The sequence below is a fragment of the Erithacus rubecula genome (genome assembly GCF_903797595.1).
Source record: "Erithacus rubecula genome assembly, chromosome: 22".
Classification (NCBI taxonomy): Eukaryota; Metazoa; Chordata; class Aves; order Passeriformes; family Muscicapidae; genus Erithacus; species Erithacus rubecula.
In genome coordinates, this window is record NC_136674.1 from 316,295 (window position 1) to 336,544 (window position 20,250).

General features: G+C 59.6%; 1 protein-coding gene across 6 annotated transcripts in view; it reads right to left on the reverse strand.

The window, feature by feature from the left end:
- RAP1GAP2 (RAP1 GTPase activating protein 2) overlaps positions 1–15,530 on the reverse strand; it is a 51,015-nt gene extending 35,485 nt beyond the window's left edge. For 3 of the 6 annotated variants that reach the window (XM_079325348.1, XM_079325344.1, XM_079325346.1), the window contains exons 1-3: positions 15,429–15,493; positions 11,594–11,710; positions 23–58 (exon numbers count right to left, since the gene is read on the reverse strand). In XM_079325348.1, the coding sequence (XP_079181474.1) occupies positions 23–58; positions 11,594–11,710; positions 15,429–15,478 (203 nt within the window). In that variant the 5' untranslated portion in view covers positions 15,479–15,493. Of the gene's footprint in view, positions 1–22; positions 59–3,237; positions 3,337–11,593; positions 11,711–15,428 lie in introns of those variants that run through there. The other 3 variants (XM_079325351.1, XM_079325352.1, XM_079325347.1) reach the window with 2 other exon arrangements.
- Positions 15,531–20,250: the final 4,720 nt, after the last annotated feature.

Sequence of the window (20,250 nt, forward strand, 5' to 3'; positions counted from 1 at the left end):
GGAAGAAGAGCCAGGCACTCACTTGATCTTCAGGCTGGCCAGCATCGTCTTGTCGATCCTGGGGAGAGAGCAGAGGAGGGTGTTACTGCAGGCACAGGGGCTCCAGATGTGGCTGGGGGGGTTGGGTTCTGGGGGCTGCTGCCAAACACGACCTCAGCACATCCTCCAGAGGTGCCAGCTCTGGCTGACATGACCATTGCCACAGAAAGACTTCATCAGAAAACAAAACCAAACCAAGATTTAACCCAAACTGTTGCCTGGAAAGGAAAACATTCCCCTGGTTCTCTGCAGGTGCAGAACTGCTGCCCCCAGTCTGGAGGGCCAGAGGTGAGCTGGGCACAGAGGAGGACATTGCCATGTTCCAGCCGTCTCCAGGCACAGCTGCCACAAGCCACCTATTTACAGAGAATGGGGCTGTGGCAGCCCCTACGGGCTGGGAAGATCCCAGCAAGCCCCACATGGCAGCCCAGCCCAGCCCAGGCAGGCAGAACAAGGGCAGCCCCATTGCTCCCAGCCCCAGCTGGGGCACCAGGAGCCTCGGTGGCTTCACTCCTTTCCCTGGCTCTGGTAATGAGTGCTTATCCCCTCAAAATCATTGTGGTTATGGTCATATTATTATTAATTAATGCAAATCATAGCAATGTCTCAAAATGCAAAACAATGTCTTTTTGGCAGTCACCGAAAATGCTCTGTTATCTGCCACATGGAATCAATTCCACACCTCAAAAAAAGACCAAACAGCAAAATTACACTTCCACACCCTCTTGGTTTGCACTGTGGTCGCAGAGGACCCAGCATGGCCACAGAAATACAGTTCCCAGCCAGCTGCAGCTTCACCTTCTCCACCCCGGGCTGGGCTCCTGTCAGGAGGGGGCTGAGCCTGGCAGGCACTGGCCACAGGCCCATCACCTTTCCCAGGTCCCTCCCTTGCAGGACCTCAGCCCATAACACCCCGTGGCCACGGGAGCTCTGCTGCAGGCATTTCCCCCGGCAGCAGCTGCCAGGCTCTGCTCTGGAGAGCCAGCACACTGCTGCTCCTAAAAATAGATCTAAGGCACCTGCTATTGTGACTTAATACCTGACAAGCCTGCCCAGAGCTTGCTGATCATTAAACCACTCGAACATCAGAGCATGCTGGAGAGCAGAGCTGCTTCCAGCCTCGGTGGCAGAGGCAGAGCAGCTCGGGGACCGGGGGGGCTGGGGCAGATCCCACGGGACCTGTCCTGAGTGGGGGCTGCACGAGTGACTCCATCCAGAGCCATGGGAAGAAAAAACAGTTGTTGTCATTTGGCCTCTTAGAGTGAGAAGGAGAGAAAAAGAAACAAACAAACAAACAAAAAGTTAGAAACCGCACAGGAAATAAACCATATTTGGGAAACCGCAGTTGCTGCGTGACCGTGAGACCGTTTGCCCTGCCCTGTTCCAGAGGCGGTAAAATGAAACTGCCCACACCCCGCAGAGCTGGGGCTCCCCACCCGGGACAGAGCCCACAGAGGGTCTGCAAACCCGGGACAGCGCCCGCAGGGGCTCTGCCCACCCGGGACAGAGCCCACAGAGGGTCTGCACACCCGGGACAGCGCCCGCAGGGGCTCTGCCCACCCGGGACAGCGCCCACAGAGCTCTGCACACCCGGGACAGCGCCCACAGAGGTCTGCCCACCATGGGCAGTGCCCACAGAGGTCTGCCCACCCGGGACAGCGCCCACAGAGGGTCTGCACACCTGGGACAGCGCCCACAGAGGGTCTGCACACCATGGGCAGTGCCCACAGGGGCTCTACCCACCCGGGACAGCGCCCACAGAGCTCTGCACACCCCGGCATCCCTACAGCCCAACTGGGGGCACCCATCTGCCCCCCCAGGACCAACACACTGCTCCGGGATCTCGCTGGCAGCAGATGCAGCTGGTGGAGAGGAAAAAAAAATAGCGATTTCCAGCCCAGCAGAGACTGGAAATAGCGAGTGCAGCCACAGCAGGAGGCGGCTGGGTGTGCCCAGGCACCTCGCAGCCCCACAGGAAGGGTGGGTCGGCCGGGACCGTGGGAAGATGCAGGTGCAGGTACGGGGCTGGGGCAGGTCCCTTCTGCTCCAGTAGGAGCCCAGGGAAGGGTTCTCCCTGCAGTGCAGCCCCCAACAGCCAGAGCAGCCCCCCAAAACATGTCACAGCTCCCAACAGCCAGAGCAGCCCCCACTGCAGCTCCCCCCCGTTTTCCTCAGCGACTTTCCGGCTCGTGGTTTTCTTTCCCCTGCAACTGCCAAAGCACAGCAAGAAAAAAACCAGAGCAAGGCGCAGCTGTCCCTGGATGCCCCAAGCAGGGTCAGGGCTCTGCTCCCCCGCAGCAGGAGCACCCTGGGGTGCCCCCAGAGCCACTGTGAGCCAGAGCTGTCCCAGAGCTGCGATTGGGCCACCACGAAATGAGCCCACACATCACAAACTTATTTGCACTGAAGTCTATCCAAGTGCTCCCTTCCCCTTTGTCAATAAAACCCGATCCAGCCGAGGCAGCTCCCCTGCCCTCAGCACCGTGTGCGCTCTCTCCATCCCAGGGGACCCTGCCGAAAGCCTCAGCTGCGCTCCCACAGCCCCCGGAGTCACTCAGCATCTCCCCCAGCGGGCTCGGGCAGCTCCAAGCCCACGACACCGCGAACCCCAAAGCCCCGGGGCTGCCACTCTCCAGCGCCACTGCAGCCTTTTGCCCAAACACCGAACACCATCACAGCCACAAGAGACTTAACAGGCACAAAACGCCTCGGAGAGGAGACCTGAAGAGAGGCAGAGAGAGAACGATGTGGTTTTCTGCTGTTCCCCAAAGATCAGAATCTCTCCCGGGCAGGGGCAGGAGCAGAGCCCCGCCGGGCTCGGGGTGCGGCAGCGGCCGCGCTGCTCTGCTGGGGACAGGCAGGGAAGGGATGAGCCATGGGGCGGCCAGTGGGGCTGGGAACCCGCCCTGCGCCAGGAGGGAGCCTGCTGCACACCCCGAGGCGCCCAAGGGGGCTGCGAGCATCGCTGAGCGCAGGAGGAGCAGGGAGAGCAGCGAGAGAAAGGCGCAGGGCAGAGGAACTGCAGGTAACTGCGCACAGGTGCCCAGCGGGAGCTCTGAGCGAGACCCCCCGAGTGCCCAGGGACCCCCTCAGTGCCCGCGGGAAGGGAAGGGAAGGGAAGGGAAGGGAAGGGAAGGGAAGGGAAGGGAAGGGAAGGGAAGGGAAGGGAAGGGAAGGGAAGGGAAGGGAAGGACCCACCAGCCGTAGCCGCCGAAGGAGACGCTGCGCTTCCTCTGGAACATGTTGGTGGCTCGGTGCTGCCGGGGCGCTGCGGGCAGGGACGGGGACAGGGGACGGGGACAGCGCTGGCCCTGCGGGCACGGCCGCAGCCGCTGTCTCGGACCCCAGCGCGGCCCGGGCAGCCGCCCCCAGCGCAGCAGCGCACGCACACGCGCACACACAAACACCACGAAAAAAGTCATTTCCTCTTCTTTTGGCGGTCGCAGGCTTTTCGCAACCTCACGCTGCGAATATCGTATTTCTCCTAGTGGCGGGACCACCGGCGGTGCCGCACGGGCACCGTGTCACCCGCGAGCATCGTGTGCTGGGGCAGGACAGGGGATCGCTGGGGGCAGCGCCGTGATCTGCCTCTGCCTCTGTCCCCAAAATACTAACGCTGCAGTCACAGCCCCCGGCTGGCTCCCTGGAAGGGGAACCCCCCCAACCCTCCAGTGCCCCTCAGGGGACATCCCACCAAACCTCAGTGAGCAAAAACCCCATCCCTTCAGGTCTCACGGCACGCAGATGCCACCACCCCAGAGCCCAGCGAGGCATCTCCCACCTGCTCCCACGCAGCTGCCTGTGGCACACAGGTTTTCTGCCCTCTGCTTCCCCAGCAGCTCTGTAAGGCTGAACTGGCACCTGCAGCCTGACCACCACCCAAACCCCCTGTCCTTTAACAGCCAGAAACCCATGGAAGTGGAAATGCTGACATCTAGCTGGGTATGAGCTCCCATCCACCACAAACCCCTAGAACACAGATGCTGCTCCCTTCCCCACGCTTTGGGCATTGCAGGGCACAGCAGAGCTGTGGGGAGGTGAACCTGCCTGCATGGGTGGGCATGGTGCCCAGGAGATGTACCTGGAGCCCAGGTGTCCTCACACCTTTCACCTCCCCAAACCAACCACCAGCACCCACCTGCACCCACTCAGAGCTGGGCTTCACCAGGGGATCACCCCCAGCCCAGGTGAGGAGGAGGGGTGGCAACACCGAGCACCCCTTGGCAGTGAAAATTAATTTAAATTGAGAGACATTTGAATTCTGTCTGATGTGTGAAAGAAAGGGGTATGGGGAGTTGGAGAGAGAAATCACTCAACTCCAGGGAAAAAAAACCTGGACTGAAACCCAGCTATTTCTACCCCTACTTTTCTGCCTACAGCCTTAAAGGGATGAAACAATGGAAATTCTTTGAATTTTAGAGCTCTTAAGGACATTATTTAAAAAAAAAGGCTGTAGGCTTTGAAGCCATAATTCAGGTACTACAAAATATGTGGAGCAGTCATTTGCTTGGAGCACATTTGCTCCCGGCCTGCATGATCTGTGTCAAGGCTCTGCATCTACAGCAGTGTGACGTTATCCTCTCACTTCATCTTCCCCCAGGTCATGTCTGCCTTACACTCCTCCCACTCGATTCCTGCCCACCTCTCCTGAGCTGCTCACAATTAACATGTCTGAAAATAAAAGCTTTGGTTATAGCCAGGCACTGGAATGAGAGCCAGTGTGCTGCTGTGTGTGCAGAGGTGAGGGGCAGGAGTGACAGTGGCTGTGGGAAGCACTGGCCTCAGCTGGAACCACACCAGGAACAACTTGGAGCATCCCAGAGAAATTCCAGCTTGGATCTGTCCCCTTGCAGCACCATCTGCTGTGTCTGGTTCTGCTCTTCAGCCCTGGCTGGACTCAGGGCTGCTGGAGGTGATGTGGAAGCAGGAAGGGTGACAGGGACATGAACAGCAAGGCAGGACCTGTGAGAGCTCCCCTGTGCCTGGGGGTCACCTCAGCCTGCAGCTCATAACCACTCCTGCAGCTCTGCCTCATGTGGTGCTGAAGCACAGAGTAACCCACACCTGCCCCAGGATTTCAGACACAGGAGGGCAGGACCCTGGGATGGCCACAGGGAAACATCTCCATTTCCTGCTGCCCAGGGTGGCTGGGACAGCCCTGCATGAGCCCACTGCACTCCAGCACCTGGGGATGGCACTGGAGCTCTTCCCATCCCCACACAGCTGGCAGCCCCCAGGGCCCCGTCTGCCCCCCCAGATCCAGGTGACAAACTGCATGTGACCCAGGCAAAGGTTAAAAACACCCCAGGGGCCCAAGCCCAGCTCCCCGAGGCCAGCAGCCTCCCCTCTCAGCCCCTCCTGCCCAGGGCATCTCCCTGCAGGGGCATGCCTCCAGAAATAGCCTCTGCAATGGCTTCCTCTCACTTCCCCTCTTCCCCACGAGGCATTTCACACAGGCCCAAAAACAAGCAGGAGAAAACCTTCCTCCTTTCAGAGGAGCCACAGGCAAATCATAACCGAGCAGCCAAAATTAGGGAACAAAACCCTGGGGGAGGACAACTCCTCGGTGCCATCTGCACCAGCCTAAATTAACATCCCCAGAGCCTGTGCCAGCACCAGGATCCCACTGCTCTGACCCAGCCTGGCAGGCAGTCCCTGCAGTGCACACTGCAGCTGACACCTCAGAGCAGGACTGAGCCAGCAAGGGCAAAAAACCTCTTCCCTTTCTTTCTGGGGTTAGAGACTGATTGCATCATTAGTGCTTTAATATTGTCTGCAGCGCTCTGAGGGCATTCAGCTTCCTATTATGATTCTAAACAAGGTTGTGGGCACCCAGAAATATTAGATTTTGCCTGACAGGAAGAACATGCCATGCACATCATCAGCTTGACCTACACAGCAAAGGAAAACAGTGTCCAAATTACCTCTGACTCATTTCACAGAATATTTTAAACACTATTTTCTCCCCTTTATGGTACTGCTGAAGAGAAAACAGAAACTCAGCACCTTAAATGCAGCTTCCCACAAACTCCAGCTTGCTCTCAGGGGTGGCTCTTCCCTGCTCAACACCTGCAGACCAGGAGGGCTGAGGGGGCTCCCTCGGCTCCAGCCTGGGGAGGGGAGCTGTGTGTCACCCCTGTGTGTCACCCCAGAGGAGAGCTGCAGACACAGGACAGCAAAGCCACAGACCTCCCCAAGCCCAAGCTCAAGCTGCAAACCACGCTCCAGCTCCTCCTTCTCCAGAAACCACTGACGGCTCATGGACTCATCCCTGAGTGATCTGATCCCTCCTGCTCGTTTCTGTGGGAATGGCCAAAAGCAGAGCCTGGAGGAAGCCACCTGCACAGCACCCCTCCTCAGGCACAGAGGGGTGCTCACACCCAGGCACAGCAGCACCAGCTCTGCCAGCAGCCCAGGGAGCAGCCAGCACAGAGGAGAGAAACCCAGGAATCAGCAGCTGCTGTGCCCCCCAAACCCTGCTGGTCCCTCTCACCATCGCATGGAGCAGCTCCTTGCTGCACAGGGACACAGGTCGTGTCCCAGCACAGCCCTGTAAGCAGAAACTCTCACTGAATTCTTCCCAGCCCACTGTGGATTTGATGTATAGGGTTGCTTTCTCGAGTCCACCCATTTTAGAGTCCTGCCTTGCTAGCAAGGGCATGAAATTCCTCACCCATGAAAAGGCATGAAAAGCCTCTCTCTAGGAAAAACCTGTTCAAGCACACAGACTTTCTGTTTTGCCCACCTCTTCCAGCCACCCCCTTCCCATGCCAGGGGAGCCTGAGGGAGGATGCTGCAGGGAAGCAGCAGAGGCTCACATCCTCTCTGCCTCCCCAGGAGCCAGCAGGAAGGCTGCTCAGTGCACCCACAAATGCCACCTGGGTGCCCTGCACAGGGCGCTCCAGAGGCAGGGCAGGCACCTCTGGAATCCCTGCTGGGTCCCCTGTGTGCCTGGTGGTGTCCCTGCTGCAGCCAGAGCAGCCAGCACAGGTCCCTGGGCACTGTCACCGTGGCCACCTGCACATCCACGGCACAGCCACGCCAGGGCCAGGAGGGCTCACAGCCCAGCAGTGCTGGAGGCAGGAGGCTCTGGGGCAAACCTCCCACACAAACCTGTTCCCAGTGGCAGGCTGGCACTGGCAGCTGCACCAGGAGCCAGGGAGAGTTTGTCCCAATTCACACAACAAACAGGGAGAGGGGGGTGGCTGCAGCCAGTGAAGAAATCGTGGAGAGACAGAAAAAGAACAGCTTAAACTGAAAAGCAGGGCTGGGAAAACGTGGGGGCGGGATGAAAGCATGGGAATGAGAGAGACCTGAACATGCTCTGGCTGGGAATTAGGAGGTTTCTAATCTTCAGTACAATCAATCCCTGGAACAGCTTCCTAATAACGGAAATAAAGAAACCAAAGAACCCCCACCCCCTAATTGAGACTCAGGATGTTTGTGAAGATGTTACACAAGATGGTAAAGCCTAGAGGGAGGTGTTTCTGTGCGTAGGAGGGGGTTTGGAACTGGGTGACCTCTGCAGTCCCTTCAACCCAAACCATTCTGTGGTTCTGTGATGCCCACAGCACAGAGCAGTGACCCAGCAGGTGCCCTGGCACCTTCCCCTGGCAGGGCCAGCCCCTCTCAGACAGCCCTGCCCTGCACCCCGGCCTCAGCAGCTCTCAGGGGATCAGTGGCTGCCCGAGGCTGAGCTGTGCTGGCACAGGGTCAGACTTCAGCAGCCAGGGCTCAGGTTTGAGGCCAAACCCCTGCATGGACACTCTGAACGCTGCAAACAAGGCACACGGGGCTCAGATTTGGGCTTTTCCAGATCCTGCTACCTTTTGCCAACATCACCTGTATTTTTCATCCTTTTTGGGTGGGTTTTGCGAGAGCCAGGCTGAAATCAAATCCCAGTCAAGAAACAGTCATTCTGGCATCCAGCTTGGAGGCAGATGTTAGTTAAGTCCAAGCAGGGATTCATCTACCCCCACAAAACTGTAAAACTGTCTGTGGAGAGCGAGCTGTTTTTAGCTCCTGGAAAAAAAAATGTCTCTCCTCCTGTTGCTGCTGAAGTCCTGTCCCTGTTTCCACAGCAGCAGCAGCTACCAAGCAGCAGAGCATCTGCCCAGGTAGGCAGCAGCAGCAGCAGCAGAGGGCCTCTTTGAGCAGCCCTCAGCACCTCCCTGCCATACAGATATGCTTAGGGATGAAGGGAAAGGAGGATGATAAAACAAACAAGCAAAGGAAAAGGTATTTTCGCTGCTATGGTTATCATCCCCAGTGGGAGGAAGCAGCAGCAGAGGGAGAGTGCAGTATCTGTGAACGTGGTATGTGCAAGAGTGAGCCTGTGCCTGCAGTCACACTGCGTGTTGGATCTGAATTTAAACTCCTTGGCGTGATTCCAACCCTCAATAGACCGTGCCTTGTGGACAGATATTATGTCCCTTCTGCTACCAAAACAACAAGCAGTCTTAAACTAAACAGCAGAGCCTAGAGCGTGCTGGAAGCAGCAGAACCTGTCAGGGTCCATCGCACAGGCTGCATTCGCCAGGGATGCGAATTTCCCCCAGCCCTGGCCGGCTCTGTGCAGCTGCACGCCCGGCAGGCCGGCGGGAACGGGCAGGACGGGGGGAAATGCTCCGCCCGGTGAGCAGAGGGACAGCGCTGGCGACATCGCCCCGCCAGGCTGGCGGGGGGCACGCAGAAGGCTCAGCCGCCTCTTGTGTGCAAACACCGGGGCTCCCCAGCCCGGGAGGTGCCCGGGGGAGGCGGGACAAAGCCCCCCGCATGCCCCTGGCCCCCGCCGCCGCGACCCCCGGGACAGCAGCGCTGCGCAGCCCCGCTCGGGCTGCTGGAAACCGCCTCCAGCAATGATCGGTGTCTGAGAGCGGTGCCGGCAGCACTGCACCCTCCTCCCGAACACGGGTCCCGGCCCCCGGCCCCAGCCCTGGGGCTCCGCACAGCCCCCGGTTCCCGGTCCCGGCCCCGGTCCCGGCCCAGCCCGCACCTACCGAGGATGGAGCCCGCAGCCCCGCGCCGTGCCCGCCGCTCGCTGCCCGCCGATCCCGCCTCGGTGGCGGAGCCGGCCCCGTGCGGGGCGGTGCGGGGCGGAGCGGGGCCGGCAGGGGCGGTGCGGGGCCGTGCGGGGCTGCACCGGGCCGTGCGGGGCTGTACCGGGCCGTGCGGATCCGTGCGGGGCTGTACCGGGCCGTGCGGGGCTGTACCGGGCCGTGCGGATCCGTGCGGGGCTGTACCGGGCCGTGCGGGGCTGCACCGGGCCGTGCGGGGCTGTACCGGGCCGTGCGGGTCCGTGCGGGGCTGTACCGGGCCGTGCGGGGCTGTACCGGGCCGTGCGGGGCTGTACCGGGCCGTGCGGGGCCGTGCGGGGCTGTACCGGGCCGTGCGGATCCGTGCGGGGCTGTACCGGGCCGTGCGGGGCTGCACCGGGCCGTGCGGATCCGTGCGGGGCTGTACCGGGCCGTGCGGGGCTGTACCGGGCCGTGCGGGGCCGTGCGGGGTCGTTTAGGGCGGTGCGCGCGGTGGCCGCGGGGCAGAGTCGCCTCTCGCCGCCCTGTCCTGCCTAAAGCTCTGCCCCGTGTCCTTCCTACAGCCCTGCCCTGTCTAGAGGGGCCTAAAGACAGGAACCCGCCCTGGCCATGGCTCATTTCCCATCCCACCGAGCAGGACCCGGCCCTCAGCATCCCCGTGCTCCAGGATCCTGCTCCCGACCCTCTGCATCCCCGTGCTCCATCATCCCCGCTCCCGACACTCTGCATCCCTGTGTTCCATCATCCCTGCTCTCGACCCTCTGCATCCCCGTGCTCCAGGATCCCCGCTCCCGACCCTCTGCATCCCCGTGCTCCAGGATCCCCGCTCTCGACCCTCTGCATCCTCGTGATCCAGGATCCCCGCTCCCGACCCTCTGCATCCCTGTGTTCCAGGATCCCCGCTCCCGACCCTCTGCATCCTCGTGATCCAGGATCCCCGCTCCCGACCCTCTGCATCCCTGTGTTCCAGGATCCCCGCTCCCGACCCTCTGCATCCTCGTGATCCAGGATCCCCGCTCCCGACCCTCTGCATCCCCGTGTTCCATTATCCCAGCTCCCGACCCTCTGCATCCCTGTGTTCCAGGATCCCCGCTCCCGACCCTCTGCATCCCTGTGTTCCAGGATCCCCGCTCCCGACCCTCTGCATCCCCGTGATCCAGGATCCCAGCTCCCGACCCTCTGCATCCCCGTGCCCCCGTACCCTCCATCCCCCACCCGCAGCTCCCCGGGCTGCTCTTGCCCAGTCAGTTTTACTCTTGCGCTGCTTTGAGGGACAAAGATTTTGCCCAATGAGAGAGATACAGACACCACTCATAACTGGTCGCTGGTGTCCTCTCCAGACAGCTCCAGGTAACTTCCCAGGGGAAACTTCCAGGTAACTTTTCCTCTGGGAAATCAAATGAATCCAGTGGAACTGACCCCCTCTGGAAACCGAATTAATCTAGTGACATCAACCCCAACAGCACTCAACATCAATTATAAATGATGTTACACGCATTTCAGTTGCACATGCCAAATGAAACATGCACATCACGGGTGAGGCTGACACAACCTCTGAAAGTAATTTGCAAAAATTAGTTAAGATCAATAAACAGCACAGCCGTTCCCATTCTTTGAAAGCCTCTCCAGCGGCAGGCAGAGGAATTCCCATCGCAGGAAGCAGTAAGTGCTGGCACCTCCCTCCTGCCCCTAGGAGTCTCCTCCAGGTGTAAATGTCACCTCCCTCCATCCCCACCTGCTCTCTCTGCATGAAGAGTACTCCCAGCTCTTCCTTTCCTGGGAAATCCAAATCTTTTGGGCACCTCCTTCCTCTGCAGCCACCCTCCCACTGTTGTTCTCATCCAAGCCATTCCAGGCAGATAAATACTTCAGGGCTTTAAGGAGCAAAACTGCTGCTGAAAGGAGAGGGAAGAGTCAGTTCACAGCCCCTCAGGGACTCTGCATGTTCTAGAGCTCTTTGCAGGCCCAAGAGCAGATGCTGCTCTCTGTGTGTCTGGAGGCCCACGAGGCTTTTCTGTTAATGGTGTTTTATCATCAAACACGGGATGGGAACTGACAGCAATGCATGTGCATCAGCAGGGAGAGCCACAGCACATGCCTGGGATGTGCCAAGGGGAGAGTTTAAGCACCAAACAAAATCAGGGGATCAGAACAGATATTCTCCAACGATCACTGATGGCTGGGGGAAACACAGCCCCTGCCTCCCATCTGTTTTTTAAGTAAATCTCAAGTGCTGCATGCATAAAGCAGATCCTCAACCAAAAGCATGGGGGGGATTACAAGAAAAGTTTAGGCAGCCAGGTGATAATTCGTCCTTTCCTCTGCTTTAAAGTGAACAGCGCTCACGGGGTGTTTGCAGCCGCTGGTGCAACCGCTGCGCCTGGAACTTTATTTTAAAGCAAAGCCCAAGATGTTCACGTACCACAGGGCTCCCAGGCAGGCTGGAGCTCTGGAGGCCCGAGTCAAAACCACAAGAGCAAGCCCAGGGTACGTGCCAGGGTTGCCCCAGCCCCCCGTACCTGCTGGGGGAGCCCAGGTCTGCCCGGCTGACGATGCGGTGCTGCTGCGGCGAGTGGAGCCACTGGAACGCCGTCAGCGTCCTCTCCTCAATGCGAAAGCGCCCTTCTCGCACGTACCTAAAAATAAACCCAGGGAGACTGAAATATTCATCAGCGCTGGGCTGCGGGGGGAGCGGCAGGAGCGGCAGGGCAGGAGCGGCAGGGCAGGAGCGGCAGTGCCGCTCAGAGCGCACGTCCTGCAGCACCGCGCTCCTCCCGGGGCAGGACATCAGCTCACTGCCCGTCTGACTGCCCCCTGTGCCACCCCCACTGCCCGTCTGACTGCCCCCTGTGCCACCCCCACCCTCACTGCCCGTCTGACTGCCCCCTGTGCCACCCCCACTGCCCGTCTGACTGCCCCCTGTGCCACCCCCACCCTCACTGCCCGTCTGACTGCCCCCTGTGCCACCCTCACTGCCCGTCTGACTGCCCCCTGTGCCACCCCCACCCTCACTGCCCGTCTGACTGCCCCCTGTGCCACCCCCACTGCCCGTCTGACTGCCCCCTGTGCCACCCTCACTGCCCGTCTGACTGCCCCCTGTGCCACCCCCACCCTCACTGCCCGTCTGACTGCCCCCTGTGCCACCCCCACTGCCCGTCTCACTGCCCCCTGTGCCACCCCCACTGCCCGTCTGACTGCCCCCTGTGCCACCCTCACCCTCACTGCCCGTCTGACTGCCCCCTGTGCCACCCCCACCCTCACTGCCCGTCTGACTGCCCCCTTTGCCACCCTCACCCCCACTGCCCGTCTGACTGCCCCCTGTGCCACCCTCACTGCCCGTCTGACTGCCCCCTGTGCCACCCCCACCCCCACTGCCCGTCTGACTGCCCCCTGTGCCACCCCCACCCCCACTGCCCGTCTCACTGCCCCCTGTGCCACCCCCACCCCCACTGCCCGTCTGACTGCCCCCTGTGCCACCCCCACCCCCACTGCCCGTCTGACTGCCCCCTGTGCCACCCCCACTGCCCGTCTGACTGCCCCCTGTGCCACCCTCACTCCTCACAGCCCACCAGCACAGGGCACACAGCCCTGTCTGGGACAGGAAGAGTGCCAGGGAGGGTCCCTGCACCTCCATGGGGATCTGGGGATCAGCTGCAACCCCTGCACACAACCCTGCACACAACATAGCCCTGCACACAACACAACCCTGCACACAACCCCTGCACACAACCCCTGCACACAACACAACCCTGCAGACAACACAACCCTGCAGACAACACGACCCTGCACACAACACAACCCTGTACACAACCCTGCAGACAACACGACCCTGCACACAACACAACCCTGTACACAACCCCTGCACACAACCCTGCACACAACCCTGGACACAACACAACCCTGGACACAACACAACCCTGTACACAACCCTGCATACAACACAACCCTGCACACAACACAACCCCTGCACATAACACAACCCTGCACACAACCCTGCACACAACACAACCCTGCACACAACACAATCCCTGCACATAACACAACCCTGCACACAACCCTGCACACAACACAACCCTGCACACAACACAACCCTGCACACAACACAACCCCTGCACATAACACAACCCTGCACACAACCCTGCACACAACACAACCCTGCACACAACACAACCCTGCACACAACACAACCCTGCACACAACCCAACCCCTGCACACAACACAACCCTGCACACAACCCCTGCACACAACACAACCCTGCACACAACACAACCCTGTACACAACTCTGCACACAACACAACCCTGCACACAACCCCTGCACACAACACAACCCTGTACACAACACAACCCTGCACACAACACAACCCTGTACACAACTCTGCACACAACACAACCCTGCACACAACCCCTGCACAAAACACAACCCTGCACACAACCCCTGCACACAACACTACCCCTGCACCCACACAGACCAGACCCACAGGACCTCCTAACCACCACGTGCAGGAAAACAAAGAACAAACATTTCCAAAGAAGCACAGGACATTCCCCTGTAAAAGCCCAGGGGTGCAGCACCCCCTGCTCAGCACCATCATCTCAGGGTACAGCCTGCCCCCAGCACCCACCCAGACCAGCCCCAGCCCCATTCCCAGGCTATCACTGGCCCAAGGCCAAGCTAGGGCTGTTCTAACATCACTTCAAATGCCAGGCCAGATACTGAGGTTTATCAAGTAATAGTCGAGTGAATTTATGGTTATGAATTTGATTAGAAGGGTATAGGTGCCCTGTTAAGTGAGCAATATTCTGGTAACTGCAGTTGTTTCCATCTTTTGGAACAAAATCCTGCTGCCTGCTTCCATCCCAGAAGCCAGCTGCACTTCACACACACTCGTCTGAACATGAAATTTCAGCAGCAAGTAATTAATAAGATAACGCCCCTGTAGTACTGATTGGAGAGACACACACACACACACACACACACACACACCCAGCTGCAGCATACCTGAACCTCAGCAGAGCTGGAGGGAGCTCCTGTCCCTTCCTCTGCTCATGGATGCTCCAGGAAGTTCATTCTCAACACTCACTGCAGGGATGTGCCCACGCTGCCTGGATGGGGCCAGGGGGATGTTCCCCAGTGCCAAGAGCTCCCCACTTGCTGCTGCTGTGCTCTGTGACCTGCCTGAGCCCCTCAGCCCAGCTCGGCACTGCAGGGCTGGAGGCAATGACACTGCAGGAACTGTCACTCCTCACTGCAGCTAAAGGAAACCTGAAAGGCTCCCTGGGCATCCCCAGCACACTGACCTGCCAATTTCCTGGCTAAAAGCAATGCCAATGCTCTGCAGCTCTGGCAAATGATAGCCCTGCACAGAGCAGGGCAGGGCAGCCAGGGGGCCCTTGGGAAGGGGGTGAGGCAGTGGGGATGCAGAACAGCCAGGCCAGGCAGCTGGTATTACAGTTTGTCCAAATGTGCGAGGGAAAACAGTGTCCTTGGCTGCGAGGAGGGGAGAAAGGGAGGGAGGGAGGAAAGAAAAAGCTTCAGTGACTCCCACTGTGCCTACTCGCCCTGGTTTGAGGGGCTGTCACCACAGCTGGGGCTCTGGCCCAGGGACCAGCCCGGGCCCCGGCTCCCGGAGCCATCCAGCCACAGCCGGCATCGCTGCAGCGCCCTGCTCAAAAGTCACAAGCTTCGGACGTCACAAACTGCACAATTCAACATAAAAGAACACAGACAAAGCTTGTTCTCAATGTCAGTCCGTCCCGGCTGCTGCGGGCACAGACAGTGCCCTGTTCAAGCCCCGTCCCCGCTCGGCAGAGACCGGAGCAGCCTCAGCACGCCACGCGTGTCCCGGGGACTTCCCGGAGCGAGAAAACCTCCGTGAGGAGATCTCGGCATCCCCGGCACGCCCGCCGCTCCCGCGCTTCCCCCTCAGCGGGCAGGACCCTTTCCCGAGAGCAAAAACTCTTCGGGACCCGACTCTTGTACCTCTGCCTGCGATCCCCTTCCCAGCACGGACCCGCTCCCTCCCTGCACCCTCAAGAGTCCCTCCGGCTGGAGCAGCCACGCCGCAGGGACCCCCGCTGCAGCCGGACCCCCCTGCTCCACCGGGAACCCGCGATCCAGTCGGGACCTCCCTTCTCCATCGGGAACCCCCTGCTCCAGTCGGGACTCGCGGTGCCCTCGGCGCATCCCGCAGCGTCCCAGATCCCGGGCGAGGTCCCGTGTCCCCTCAGCCCTACCCGGAATGCTCCCAGCCCCACCGGCAGAGCCCAGCCCCACCCCAAGCCGAGCCCCTGCCGCTCTCCAGCCCAGGTCCCCCTCGCAGGGAAATCCGCGCCCCCAGACCCACCGCGCTCACCAGCGCACCAGCTCCCAGCGCCGCTCCCCCTCCGCCTTGCCCGAGGCCATCCCGGTGTCCCGCCGGGCGGGGGGCCCCGCACACCCCGCTCGGAGCCGGCGGAGGCGGCGGCTCCTCAGCACCGGCCCCGGCGATGGGGTGGCTGCGCCGCTTCCTGCGCCGGTTCCTGCGCCGGTTCCTGCGCGGGTTCCTGCGCCGGTTCCTGCGCTCCCGCCCCCTCCGGTCCCGGGGGGACCCGGGGGGGCCTGGCTCGGGCAGGTGCGGGGGGGCCGCTCCGCTCTGGCCGGTTATGTAAAGCGTTACGCAATTCCCCCGGCCGGGCAGCCCCGAGGGGCACACAACACCCCGGAGTCCCGACCGGGGCTCCCGAGGAACGAACATTTCCCAGCCTTTTGAACACTCAGAGCAAGTCCGCGCTGAGCATCCCGAAGTGCCTCGGGAGCTCCACCGGGGAAAAGAAACCCCAACACGGGGCCCTGGCATCCCGGCCCCCCGAGCCCCCCACTCACCCAGTCCCTCGCGCGGAGGGCACACCTGCATAGTCCGGGGGCTGGACCCCGCCCCGGCCCTGTCACGGTCCCTGCCCGCTGTAAGAGCACCCGCCCAACCCACCTGGCAGAACCGGCAGAACTGTTCTCCCATAAATCCGAAGGAAAACCTGCCTGAGCCGGAGTTTCCCTCCCAGAGCCCCTGGGCGCTGCAGGGGGCTCAGGCAGCAAACCACACCTGCAGTCAGGTGTTACTTCAAGGAGCTTTAAACCACGCTGAAAACTGCTTCCCAAAAGTGGGATTCTGGCCCCAAATCCTCACTTTTCTGACCTTTGAGAACTTAATTTCACAGTTCACTAAACCCAGGTACTGCATCCAAAAGCCAGCAGCTTCATTTAAAGGAAGGAGCGTTAATCCCAGCAGCTTCATTTAAAGGAAGGAGCGTTAATCACTCAAGTAAACTCCTCGTGTTGGTGATTCTGAAGTCCTGCCTCACATCTGAAGGGCAGTGATGCTCCCTCGCAGCTGGGGTGCAGAGGTTGTGTCCCTGCTGGCTGGAGAGGCCGTGCTTGCCTGGGCCACAGAAAGGGAATTCAGATCCCACATCTGGGCAGTGACCTGCCCTCCAGAGGGGCTGTCATCTCCCAGAAATTCAGGGCTGAGGGCTGGAGAGACCAACCTACCCAGAGAGAACATGTCCAGGTTTAAAATTTAAAATTGGACTGTTCGCATATCACATATGCACTAACGCAGAGGAACAAATTGCATTGCTTAGCTCAAGCAAATATCCTTACCAGTAGATATTTTCCAGTCTCTGTGGAAATGTTAAGCTAATGTTAAATTTATTAAAACCCTCCAGCTTTTAGCCTTTAGACTTTAAGGAGCTTCTTATTAGGTTCTTCAAAGCAATTAGAAAGCGCACAGACACTACATTTCAATTAGGTTGAAAAATAATATCTGAGGCAATGTTAAACTCATTTATAAATTAAATGAAAAAATCCCCCTAATAATTAACTGGGGAGGGGGGAGAAACTCTGGTCTCAAAGCACTCCCGTAGGCATCCTGGAAGGGCACAGCATTCAGGTTAACTCCAGTGCACGTGGGATGCAGCTCCCACTGGGAATCAGCTCTTTGGTCCAGGAATCAGTCACCACTGAAGGGACCAGCGCACGCAGAAACATGCACACACACACACACAGATAACACACACATACTCACAAGTACAGATCTGCACACACATATACAAACACAGATAGCACACACACACACAAACACAGACAACACACACAGCTACACACACTCCTACACACACACACACACACAAACACAAACACAGGTAACACACTCAAACAAGCACACACTCGTACACAGACACAGACACGAGCACACACGGCCGCACGGGTGCTCCCTGCACCGCTGCTGGTGCCGGTACCGCTTTGTCCGTACCGCAGCCGGTGCCGCTGTCCGCACGGTGCCGGTGCCGGTGCCGGTGCCGGTGCCGGTGCCGGTGCCGGTGCCGGTGCCGGTGCCGGTGCCGCTAGAGGTCAGTGCCGGCACGGAACAGCAGCAGCGGCAGCGCCGGAGCCCAGCCCCGCTCCAGGAGCTGCTGCCCGCAGCCCCATCCGCAGTGCCCGCGTCTCTCATCCCAGGTCTGCGCATCCGGACACTCCATCCCTACATCCTCACACCCCCACATTCCCCATCCTGCATCCCCACAGTCTCCACCAGCCTCCAGCCAGGGAAAAGCCGCCTTGCTGCAGCAGAAGCCGGGCTGAGGCGCTTGGTGTGTGTCCCCACGGCCGCTGTCCCGCGGGTCACCGTGAGCAGTGGCTGGCAGTGCCCTCACCGGGGCACACGGCTGAGATGTGTCCCAGCAGGGCACAAGGAGCTGATTGCCTCTGCTCCAGTCTCTGCAGCTCAGTCCCGCATCTGAGGCAGCAGGGACCCCCAATTCCTCCTGAATCCGTATTCATGCCGTTTTTTCCTCACGATATTGTAACCTCAAACTTGTTTGAGAAGGAGCTGCTGTCTCCTGTCTCCCGGAGCAATCAGGGTGTGGGGAAGAATTGCAGCACAATTGCGGTGCAGGACATCACGGTGGCTGGAAGCATCAGCAAAGGGACTGCCACGTCATGTCCTGCTCAAGAAAGCTGCCGGTGAAACCAGTTCACTGTGGAACCCATCCAGTTGGAACTGCGGGATTGTGTTAATTGTGGTGATGGGGAACACGAGCAGCCCCAGAGCGACCCCAAGGTGCCGGGTGGTCGCTGTGGAGCAGCCGGCGCTGCCCGTGCCCTGCTGGGTGCAGGGGATGCCCCCCCGGCAGGCTGCATCCCCGAGCGATGACCTCATTTACAGAGCGGCTCTCCGTCCCTGAGTGCCTGACCTTGGCTGTTGGCAGGCTTGTCTTCTACCCAGTGGAAAATCAATGAAAATTGTACAAACCTTGTGAAACATGATGCACTCAGACATTCCCCCTCCCTCCCCCCTCTCCTCCAATCTGTAGCTCACTGCTACCCAAGTTAGCACACAAGTTAGGAGAAGACACAGTGAGACATTGAAAATATCCACACACCCCAAACACGGCACACTGCCCTGAGAGGGACAAGTGAGACCTTGGCAAACGCTGGCCTGAGGGTCACAAGTGGGTCAGAGAGAGACAGGGCTGCTCTGAGCAAGAAAGGCTGCACTCTCCCCCTCCACACGGACGTCTGTGACCTCTTATCAACTTCTTGTTTCAAGAACTCATTTTTCAGAGAACACGAGTTGAGAGGGGCACCACATTGGAGTTGTCATGACTGGGTGGGCATTGAAAGGCTGTGAAGCTCTCTGTTGTGCTGTCTGGGGCTGCAAGCAGATCTGTCTGAATAACTTATTGAAAATGAGCTTCCTGTGTGTGCACGCACAGACCTTCAGACCACACTGCTCATCTCTTCTCCTGATTTAATGATTTCTTTCTTTTTGTGAACCAAACTTAGTCTCCACAGATGCCACCAGAAACAACAGGCTAGGCTGGCCCCCACCATTGTGCCTCAGGTGAGGGTCCAGTCCTTGGCTGTCACTGCGCAGAGATATCACAAACTGTCTGTATCACACCTGGAGCATGTGCTTTGCTGCAGGCACAGTCTATTGGCCACAGCACGGCCTCGCTGCATCTGTGGAGCACCAACACTCACTCAGAGCCTGGAAGCATTCAAGGGGAGGGAAGGATGTGGGATGGCAGAACGATACCGCAGGCAATATGTCATTAGGACACTGCTGGGAGCCATGAAAGAAGGTTGCTCAAGGACAAGGAATTATAACAATGGTTAAACATCTTCTGGAGACATGAGAGACATGATTTTTTCATAAAAGCATGTTTTCAAAGAGGTGTTGCCTTCTTGGACCAATGAGTCTTTTCTATTCTGTATTGCACAAACTACTATGTATGTGTAGCATTTCTAAATAAACACTCTCCTTTAGCCTCTCCATAACACGAAGAATTATGCTGTATTATTCTTTTCGCCGCTCTCCGATAGCTCAAATTCAACAACAACACTCTGTGAGCTCCCCTGCAGCTCCCCTGTGTGCTGCTTGTACCGGGGATGTGCAGGACTGCAGCAGGTTGAGCGGGGAGACGGCAGCAGAGCTCAGCACCGGAGCAGGAGCGCTGCAGTCCGCAGGCACACTCGGGTTCGAGGGAACAGGAATCAGCAGCCTGTCAGCTGACGGGAGGGCGCTACCATTTCCCTGAGCCATCTCCATGCAGCATGGAACAGGCCACCGCACCCCGGGCTCCCCGCCGGCACCGAGGCGCAGAGCATTGAGTCATCCTCCAGTGCGAAGCCCCAGCTGGTCTGGGCACCACAGACAAAAGGCATGAAAAATCAGTAACCACTTGAGTAAACAAGTTTTTCTCACCATGTCTGTGAGCACAGCTTTGCTGTTTGACCGGTGCCGGCCCCATTTGGCTGGCGGTGACACCGCAGCCCCGCAGGGACACGGCGCCGGTGCCATCCGCACCGACCGAGCCCGCTCGGGCCGCAGGGGCTGCTCGGGGGACCCAGCCCGGGGCCGAGCGGGACCCGCCGGGGCAGCTCCGGCCCGGGGCTTCAGCACCGCGGACAGCAGCGGGAGCGGCGGCCCGGGCACCGCGGGAGCGGGAGCGGGACACGGGGGGCTCCGGGAGCGGGACCCCGGGAGCCCCGAGCAGCGGGGCCAGCCCCAGCGAGGGCCCAGGGCAGCGGGATGGGGCCCGGGGGTGGCGGGGAGCTGAGCCCCGCTTCACCGGGGGTGTCGGGGAGCGGCGGTCCAGCATCGATGCAGCACCCCCGGCAGCGGTCCGGCCCGGGGT